This window comes from Symphodus melops (genome assembly GCF_947650265.1).
Source record: "Symphodus melops genome assembly, chromosome: 22".
In the NCBI taxonomy this organism is placed as follows: domain Eukaryota; kingdom Metazoa; phylum Chordata; class Actinopteri; order Labriformes; family Labridae; genus Symphodus; species Symphodus melops.
This window is the reverse complement of record NC_136712.1, coordinates 16,300,530-16,311,026: the sequence shown is the minus strand read 5'-3', so window position 1 is coordinate 16,311,026 and position 10,497 is coordinate 16,300,530. Positions and strand designations below refer to the sequence as shown.

Sequence of the window (10,497 nt, the reverse complement as noted above, 5' to 3'; positions counted from 1 at the left end):
TGTAAGAAATTAAAAACTAAGTAAAAGATCAAGAATGATTTATTATACAGAAGCATTACTCTTCCTGTCATGGATGCTGACTAGAGAGAGACTGTAAAAGGAAAATGGTTTCTGTTAATTGTTACTAAATGGTTGCTATTGTTGGACCTATTTCGTCAATTGTTATTTTGTTTTTTTTGGAACCAGGGAGAACAATCCTGAGACACAAAGGATGATGGGACGTAGATCCATTTTGCCCAGAAAGATTAGCTGAACAAACCAACGTCACAATAGCTAAGAGTGTACTGATTGGCACTCTTACCGTCTTTAATGCAATGACTCAGATTTGTCCTCAACCTCAACAACAGCAACAACAGGTTGCTGTAAACAAGCTGCTGGAGAGCCGGCTGCAATATGTTGAAGCCGAGCTTCGTTTAAAACTGGGTAGCATCATCTCTGCAAGGCAAACTCAAAGACAAAGGTAATTTAAATGCTCGCTATTAGTCACCTGACTTTGCCTTGGTTGTATTTTAAACAGGGGCACAGATATTTCCTGATTCCCCCCAATAAACAACAGTGTGTGTGTGTGTGTGTGTGTGTGAACAGTATCTGTGTTCAAACCCAGAGGGGAAGTTCTCAGTTCATAGTTTTATTTAGAACTGCAGGAAATTCATTGACATGCAGGAGGACTAGGATGAAGAGAGACCTCAACAGAAAGGGAAACACAAAAACAGACAAACTAAACAACCTCTAATCTCACAATCACCAATCAAGCTTCAGGACGAGATATTCACATATATCGCCTCACATGTGCGATAATGTGCACGGACAACACCAAAAGACATGCAGTGGATTTATGAAAGCACCTTTGTTCCTGCAGATTTACATAAATGCTAAATATCAAATAGTTCCTCACACAGATATCTAACTGCAGGATCATGCTGCCAAATGTTTCCCAGACTGCAGATCTGTTGCTCATTTTCAGAGCAGACCGGCCGTTCACTCTGCCCAGTTTCCTACAAAGGAAGCTGCGACACGTTTTTTTTTTTGTTTTTTTTTACAGCTTCTGACACCGTTTGAGGAAAAATCCAGAGCAACTTGTTCGCCTCAAGTCAGTGCAATAAGCTTTGTATACAATACAGTGTGATGGTTCATACCTGGAATGATAATGAACGGGTCCAACACAGCATCAAGATGTTAACATCTGCACGCTCTCTGCCTGCAAGGGAAATATGCACCCGTCATTAGGAAGGCAACAATGCACAGAAGAGTTCATCATGAAAGGTATACGGCATCGTTTCTCAGCACAGCCTGTCAAATTCTGTTATTAATAGCGTTTCAATGATAGCAACATTGCATCTCTTCCTATCATTTCATTGATGTGTTGTATCTTGTTTGAGCTTTAAGGGCCGATCTCAGCTTGAGCAAACTGGCATCATGCCTCATTTACAGTTTAACCTTGGTGAACTTAGCCGAGCAAACTTCCGTTGCTAAAAACAAACGCTTCATGTGGACATCTGTTTGAACTTCACCCCCGTAGACCTCAGGGATTAATCTCTGTTAAATGATTGGCTTGTAGAGAAATGTGTCTTCATATTTGGAATTCATCCAATCATACTTGACAGAATTTAGAAGAAGCCGAATTCAAGACTCTGCGTTATTGAGAAATGCTACGCACAAAAAAAGGACATGAACTAATGGAGAGACGTCAGAGTGAGGGGGCTGCCAACAGTGAGAACTCCTGAGCTGGTTGTTAGGGCAGGGGGGGTTGCCTTGCTCAATGGCACCTCAGTGCTCAGGAAATGGACTGGCACTTCTTCAGCTCCAAGACCAATTTCCTGACTTGGTACGCTTCCAGACTTTAATCCACCATGTGAAAATATTCATAAAGAACTCAATCTTCAAGGAGCAACGTGTCCTTCTAAGCCCGGCTCTTGGGTCATGGAAAACGTATTACAAGACGAGTTACATTAATGATCAATAACAAAGAGTCATGAGGTGTGTTTTATCCGTTTCGTCAGTGATGAATGTGGGTGTGTGTGAAAGCATTATGTGGTGTGAGGTGTTGTACTCACATAAATAATTAAGCATCATCAAACACCGGTCAGGATCAGAGAGTCAGAGAGTGAATGAAGGAGACCAGCGGATGCTCCTCGCGCACCAGCCCCAGGTGCAGCTGATCCTGCAGATGAGCCTCCAGACAGGACACACCCCCTGCAGCCATCACACAGATAGACACCAGAAGCAAGCCGCTAAGGCTCCCAGTGGTCATCACATGTTTGAAATTGGTACTGCAATCCAAATCCAAATGTTTGGAGAGAGCTGTCCCTCCTCGCCCCTTACTCGCTTAAGTCGATGTACACACATGTTAATGTGTCTGATTCAGGCTTGAAACGTTTACAGACTGATGCAGAACTGGCTAAACACTGAAGCTTCAGCGTCCGTGACATGGCCAGCTGTGTGCACGAGGAGAGCACAGAGGGACACCACTCTCTTTGATGTTTTAAATTTGGAACTGCTGTTCCCATTTTTAACGCTAGGTGTCAGAGTTACATATTACTCCTTTAAGATTATGCAAATGGAAATGTCATGTAAATGAGTCCTACCACACATATCCCACCTTCCGTTAACTAGGGTCACTTTTTTTTTTTTGACCCATACTCTTCTGGTTGTTGTTGTTTTTTGTTTTTAGCTGTGTACACTTTAAGGTGAAGCTAAGTAATCTCGTTGTACAATTTGTATAATGACAATAAAGGCTTTCCATTCTATTCTATTCATGTTTGCTAACATAATAGCACTTTGAATTTACCTTTGTAGAATGAAACGTGTGCTTTTAATGAACAACTTGTTGTAAAGCCTGTTAGTGGCATTGAAATCAAATAAATTTTTTGAGCCTATATATATATATGTATATATATATACAATGCCTCAATTAATATATATATATATATATATACAATCTTTCTAATGTCTTTTGAATTGTTATAACCTTTTCTCAAACAGGGGCTGCTGATTCTTGATTCTTGTCCTGATTTCCACTCTGCTGTCCTCTTCTACTCCCCATCACTCCTCCTCTCCTCCTCGTTTTCTTCTTCATCTTCTCCCATAGGACATTGAAATTCCAGCAGTTTCCCTCCCATCGCTGAGCCTTTTTTCCCCTTTCTTTTCCTCCTCCCACTTTCCTCTGTTGTCCCTGCCTCTGCCACCTTCCTCCTTCTTATATCTCCCACTCTCTCGGTTCACTTCAGTTTGAGTTTCATGTGCTGCTAAAGAACCAGTTTAGTGCCTTCTTCTCCCTCTCACACAAGATGTCCTGGACTCGAGTATTGGTGCTCTCTTCGATCTCCATCCTCCTCTTCCTCACCTGTGAGTACCTTGTCTGAGTTGGTTGAGCGGGATATTATACATTCTCATGGGAGATGAGCAAAATAGGCTTAAGGGTTTGACGTGTCCTGAAATCCTTTCACCTGTTGGATGGGATCTGTTTGAATGAGTTAGGACCTGTTATAAAATTGCACATTCATAACAGATTTAGGGTTCAAAATGATTTGTGGTTCCTTTCCTTTAACTCTTGAATCAAGGTTTAGATCACAGTTTAAGAGTTGAGGACAGGAGAAGATTTTGTTTTTTACTACATGTGCCAAGAAAACATGTTTTTATTTCAATTTAAAGCAATTAACCAAACCTGTAATTTCACGTTGAGAAGTCCAAGAGTATTCCAGCCAGAATCTCCAAGGTCAGCTCTCACACGTCGATGTGTCGAGTGGTCAGCTGTTTCAAAGTTCAACCAACGAGCTCGGCCGTGGTTTGATAAAAATGACAAAAACAAATTTGATTTTATGATTGCGGAGCGAGAAAGGACATTTTGTTGAAAGTATTTTTAAGACAGAGCGTATGGGATTGTTTTCATTTTCACATTAAAATAAGAAAATTGTTAATTTGTCAAGATGCAAAATCACAGCTTGTGTAAAGTTCAGCACCAGCAGTCAGCAACGGGGAAAATCACGCAGGATATTGGAAGATGTATGTATCAAACATACAAATGATGGGGCACAAGTAGCATATTGGTTAGAGTGCACGCCCCATGTACGGAGGCACAGGTTAGAATCCCACCTGTGGCTCCTTTTCCACATGTCGATCCCTTCTCTCTCTCTTTCCTGATTTATGACTTCATCAACTGTCTGAAAATAAAGGCACAAAAAGCACAAACCACCAATGTATGCATGAATTCTAACTGTAAACTAAAGTAATACCCTCCAGTGCAAATAAAAACTACCGTAAATGATTTGAATGGCACATTTCAGTAAGTCATCAAACACGCTTCAGTTTCCAGTCTGCAGGTGGCGTCGTCCACTTACATAAACAAACATGTTATCATTATATTTTTCTTTTAAGTAAAAGATTATTTACATTGTTTTTGATTAAAAGAAACACAGCATTCATGTATAAATCCTATATTTAAAAAAGAGTGGTCAACGTTTGCAAATCTGAGTGGGCTAACTGGTTATAATATAATTTAACTCTTTACAGGTAATTGCTAAACTTGTAGTAACAAAATCATCTCATGCACGCGCTACTGAAAGGACTTTATCATTTTTTACTTTTCCTTGAATTGTAGTTTCCAGTGTGGTGGAAAATGCTGCCGTGAGAGACGACTCAAAAGCAGACAATCAGAAAGGTGATACCTGTATAAACTTCTTACAAAACGTTTCTCCGCATGGCCTCCATACTTAACGTTCACATATTGAACACTCTGACTTTAAGGGGTCGCACAGCAATTGTTCATGCCGGAGTCAGAAGCCTCCAACTTCTTCAAAAGCCGCAGCCGCCGCTCACCCCAATACTACGCTGAGTACCAAGGTAAGCTCTTCAGTATCATGTTCAATCCGCTCTCTACATATAGAGTCATCTACTATACTGTATGTAGAGAATCCATTACATAGATTCATATGGAGGTTTAAAGGGGGTAGATTTGATCAAATACACTTGTTAAGGGATTTACATGCTTCATTGTTACTCGAGTGGTTGATGTAGCCACATGTTGTCAAATTGTGAATAGTCAATTTTGGCATGTTTGGCCTTCCGTATAACGACCGCATGTGAGTGCACGTGGGAGTGTTGGTGTCATTGGTTTGTAGTTGGACCCTGAAGACGCTTTGGGTTGGAGGTTTTAACTGCAAGCTGTGAAAGTTCAAGAGAGAAATTAGAGAGATAAAGTCATGGAAACTCAAGCAGGTATTGCTCTCCATATGGTAGCAGCTCTTAAATGTCACACACACACACACACACACACACACACACACACACACACAGAAGCTGGAGGCTACACAAGGAGTCACAGGGTAGTATGGAGCAGGCTCTCCCAAGCGGTACTAAAAGCTCATTCTTCCACAGCCAGCGTCGGTACAATCCACTTGGGTAAATCAAAAGGGATAAAAACACCTATGAAATTTATTTTACTCAATAAATAACTTTCCAAATGTTCACTTAAAACTTACATTTCCTTAGGTATGAACCATACACGTTGCGGGAACGTCTTAAAACATGTATCAGTATCTTTCAGTAGAATATGCTGTGACAGAGCACCAAACAAGGCCTCGGCTCTGGACAAACAGGTCCACATTCTTGGGAAAAAACGTTTAGAATTAGGCTGATTATGGGTTGAGAAAGCTTCCCGAGAACCTGATGAGGACGCCATGTGATTCACTTTTTGCAAAGGCACAAATGATGTATGATTGTGGGTCTCCATGCAAACAAACGATTATACCTTGGCTGGATTTGATTTATGATAACCGTACCAGAACTGGGTTGTCTTGCTACTTTTCGTCAGCTTTTTGTTTGATTGAAGCGGCCTAACATTTACAGAAAGAAAAAAGAAGCATAAACTGCTCAGAACTCATCTAATCGGATTTGTGAAATATTTTCAGCAGATGTTGAATGGTTGCATAACCACGTATGACTTCAAACCGTTTTTAAAAGAAACAGTTGTCCTTCAGAAATACATTTTTGGATTTCTTTCTTTCCTACCTCTTTCTTGATTTGTTTCCTTTTTCTTATGATTGATTAATGAGCGATGATCAGTAGAGAGAAAAAAAGATGTACATTTTACGATATTTCATGGACTTTGCAAAACTTTTAATCATGCATTACACTGTAACCGAAGCATACGTGTTAGCTCATTTAAAATAAGATCAAATCAACAGTAAACATTTAAAAACACATACTGGATTAAAAAAAAAAAAGTTCTTTCTCTGGTAGGTCAGTCTGTAAGGACTCTTGAAAATAGTCTGAGGGCTGTAAAGGTGCTGGTACACATCTTGAGCACTGCCAATGCGCACTTGAGCAAGGCAGCCCCACCCCACCCTCACCAGCTCACGATTGCATGTGTGTGTATTTCAGCCTGTGTGTTTTAAAAAAAAAAAAAAAAAAACTTAATAGAATTAATATTTTACTCTGGTCCAAACAAGGCCAGTAGTAGCTTAAAATTCAGATAAATCTGTGTCTCCATTAACAAAAAAAAAAGAATGGAGAAACAGAAAAACAAACCGGTTGTACATTCAAACACACACACAGAAAGTGCGTGTTATGTTTGTTTGATAGAAAACAACTCAGGCTCCAATCAGTGGCGCGGTTGAGGAGAAAAGAATGCATGCCTGTGAATAAACATGACATGTTGTGACGTAATCCTCACACACTATAATCCCTACAAACTTGTTGTGGTTCAACTAAATGAGCGACTTAAAGAAAAACACAGACTGTACCTGCAGTGCGCCTTCATGTTTGGTTTGGTACAGAGAGGCAGCAGTTGGTTTTTAAACTCGTTTCCATTTTTAAATCTGGTCTGGATTAACCAGATTATTTATTTTGCACTTCCAGCCAGACTCAAATTCCCGCACAGCTTTTATTTCATTCATGTTAAGCCTCTTCCTGTCTCATCCTAAACATCATCCTGCTGTTTTCTAAAAGGACATCATATCACTCACCTTGAATCTCTGCTGTGGAAAAGGATGAACGAGGCTGTTTGTGGAAGCTTTTTGTTACTCCCGTCTTCTGACACCTACCTGATGACAGCAGTTAAACCAGGTGGTCGTACACTGTGTGATTGTATCAAAGACATGCAGGCTCCTGATTTATTTGCTCACACTGTACAAGTGAAATCATGACAGAGCGTTGACATCAGTTCGTAAAGCTTTCTTTCGCTTTGTCATTACAAATACTCCCTGTAAACTTCAGGTCTGCAGCTACTTCCTGCCAACGTTTCTCTTCTTCATAAATCAAGTGAGGAGCGGCGTCTGACAGTTTGTACAAAATGTGACATCAATCCATCACAATCCATCCCAAACCACACAAAGCACTGCTGTTGTTTTTGGAGCAGCTTTGGCTGCACCTGCAGAATCATCAGTAACATGTGAGTGTGGTTAAATGGATTATAGTTTTCCTTCTGTCTGAGTTCCCCCCTCCCTTTATTCTCCACACAGCCGAGCAGAGAGAAAGGCTCAAGAAAGACGAACAAAGAAGGGAGTACAACGAGGAGCAAAGGGACGAGTTCGAGAACTATGTGGAGGAGGAGCGCGATGGTAAGACCCGAATGCAGCCGCACTGGGAAGTGAAACTGAGATAGACACTGAATATAACTCTGCAAACATCTAACATTTGAAACCACGTTGTTCTAAGAGACAGAATTAAACGCATAGATAAAGCCCGGACGCCTTGCAGCATGGGCACGAGCTAATTCAGCAACTCTGCATCATGTCATGATGGCTAACCTTAATTGTTCTTTAAGAAAAACCTTCAATTTACTTGAATGTTAGTGCTCACGAGGCGGAGCACTAGAAAGAACACATTGCGGAGAGACAGAGCTCTAGTTTGGATCTTAAATGGACTTCATGGCACCCACGAGCCTTTGGACCACAGCACAGTGCCTGAGACTCCACACCAAATCAAAGTGTCCATTTGAGGTCCACCCCAAGCTGACAATCTCTCCTGTGGTCGTCTGTCCCGTGTGATATAGTTGCTCTGTTGGTTTCTAAACTGAGATCTGCTAACTATAAAGATGTGACTGTGGTGTATATAAAAAAGATAAGTCATGTTTTGCTGGTTTAGGTCAGTGGGTTTGCAACTGGAAGTAAAAAGTCAAGTCTTCATCATTCGCCTTGAAATTTTGAAGTTGTGTTACAGCCACTACTGATCTCGTCTAATATCCAACCTTCATGTCATTTCTGAGATTATCTTGCTTTTAAACTCACAGAAGTTCCCGATTATCATCCGCTGGTTGCCAATTTTGTTTTTTTTTGTTTTGTCTGATTTTTGGTGCAGCACATGTTGCTAGCATTATAGTTACCTGACATTTACTACCAAAGTGTAAACATGGTTGATAGCTTTAAAAATGAACCAACACAGTAAACTTGCTTCATTGGATCAATCCATTGTTCAGATGCAACTTTAAAGTCAATCTGAACAATCCTGGTGTGCGCTGACATTGACAGCTGTCTGTTCCTGCTTTAGCTGCACCCCGGGCAGCCATCAGTGCTCAGTAAACTCATCTGTTGGAACATCAAAACAATTAGCTCAAAGACACCAAAAGCTCTACTGAGGTGTCTTCTCACTGAGATCATGGCTTCCATTGACCGTGATTGACATTGAAGGACTCAGCCTTCAGTATGTGACAATAAATAGACAACCAAAGACAATTTGATATGACTTTCTTTTTCCTATCCGTAGAGCAAAACGAGAGAACGAGGGAGAAGAGCGAGCAGTTCAGAGAGTTTCACTACGACGGCCTCTATCCTCGTTACTACTGGTTCCACTGAACCGACTCTGCTGCGTGAAGGGCCGGACGACAGGGCATCTGATCGGAGCACTTTGACTCCCTCATGTCTCCATGTTGTTGTGTTTTTTTACTCTTATCGACAGGATAAAGCTTTTCTTTCTTTTTTACATGTTTTATAAAACCTAAATTGTGCAATATGTGTCTCCTTATCAAACTGTAAGGTGAATTGAACGTGCAGTTTTTGTATTTTAAACGACACGTATATCACTTTGATACTATCCTGTATGTTTTGCATGTTTGTTTTTATATGTATATGTGTGAGACTAACAACTGCACATTTTTAGTCCGAATAAAGACGAGTTTCCACCTATCCACGCTCTGTCTGGTATTTGAGGTATTTCAAGGAAAGGGAGGCGGTGTGGAATTAAAAAAAAAAAAAAAAAGGGAAGAGAAGAAGCGGTGAGCTGCAGAAGTCATCAGGCTGAGATGAATTCCACATTCCAGAGTAGAAATATTAGACGCCGAGTGAGCGGAGAAGAGACACAGGAAGTGGAGAGGGAGAGAGGTAATCAACAGAAGGATTTAACCCTCAAATGATGCGGCATGAATACACATTGCATAGTTTCCAATACAAGAGCGAGTCCACAGCTCTGCTGTGACTCCACTTCAGGCTTGTTGTCTTTTAAAGTGTGTGGACTGGCTCGCAGACTTGAGTGAGAGCCACCTGGCTCCAACACTTATTATGGAAACACATGGAGAGTTTTAGAAAGGACTCTTGTGTCCTGATGCAGGAGTTCAGTCTCTATGAACCAAATAAGTCTCTGCTGGGTACACATGAAAGAGACGGTCAGATTTTTATATTGGCAGTTATGCCATGCCAATAGCTCCCCACTGATGTAATAAAAACGTGCCTACAAATAGATCATTTCTCTGAACAATCTGCACTCCTGCTCTATTGACTTTCACAGGAGTTGGGATGGTTGCACTCATTTTGTGAAGTAATTAAATAGGCTACAATTAACAATAATAATAATATTTATTTAGCACCTTTAAAAACACAGGTTTACAAAGTGCTTGTCAATCATAAAAAACAAGAACAAATCAAACATAAACAGCAAGAACATGACGGATGTGAAAAACCCAACAGACCCGACCCAACCGTTACAAGAACCGTCAAAAGAACCCAGGAAAAACAAGAAGCCGACAACATGAGCTGAGACCGAGAGGACAGAAGACTTAAAGGATTAAGACACTAAATGAACTGAAAGCAAATGGAAAAAAGAAACCAGCAATAAGAGAAACAGAAGCAAGAGAATGAATTATCCAGATTAACGTGATGAGTATTCATCAGATGAATTCAACCCTCGCATGCTTTGAATGAATGAATGAATGTGTAACTGGACACCTGAGGCAGGTCGGACTTGGGGTCGAGTTGCACAGTCATTCAAAGCAGTGTGTCCTTGGGCACTTAGTCCCTGGTTACTTCAGTGTGTGAATGGCTGATGGTCACTTTAAATAGAAACCTCTGCCTTCAGTGTGAGTGTGTAAAAGTACCTTTGTGAAGTCAGAAGACTAGAAAAACACAAGCTCAAGTCTTTTTACCGCGTCCCCCCCTCCTGTAACTCCGTGTCTTTATCTCTTGTCCTGTCTGTAAGCTTACCTCTCTGCTTTCATTTTTACACTTCACATGTAGCGGTCTGGTATGTTTATGTCCACACTCATTTCTGTATCTACGTACAGTACACTTT

General features: G+C 40.8%; 2 protein-coding genes across 2 annotated transcripts in view; one reads left to right on the top strand and one right to left on the bottom strand.

Moving 5' to 3' along the window:
- The window catches only part of cdk17 (cyclin dependent kinase 17), a 58,215-nt gene extending 57,033 nt beyond the window's left edge, over positions 1 to 1,182 (bottom strand). The window contains exon 1 of the mRNA XM_079335590.1: positions 1,137 to 1,182. Coding sequence (XP_079191716.1) covers positions 1,137 to 1,169 — 33 coding nt within the window. The 5' untranslated portion in view covers positions 1,170 to 1,182. The remainder of the gene's footprint in view (positions 1 to 1,136) is intronic.
- A 2,034-nt stretch (positions 1,183 to 3,216) lies between these two features.
- On the top strand, positions 3,217 to 9,119 carry ucmaa (upper zone of growth plate and cartilage matrix associated a). The gene is made up of 5 exons (XM_079335442.1): positions 3,217 to 3,345; positions 4,598 to 4,657; positions 4,744 to 4,839; positions 7,458 to 7,556; positions 8,701 to 9,119. The coding sequence occupies exons 1-5, from the start codon at positions 3,288 to 3,290 to the stop codon at positions 8,787 to 8,789; spliced, it is 402 nt and encodes a 133-aa protein (XP_079191568.1). The 5' UTR covers positions 3,217 to 3,287; the 3' UTR covers positions 8,790 to 9,119.
- Positions 9,120 to 10,497: the final 1,378 nt, after the last annotated feature.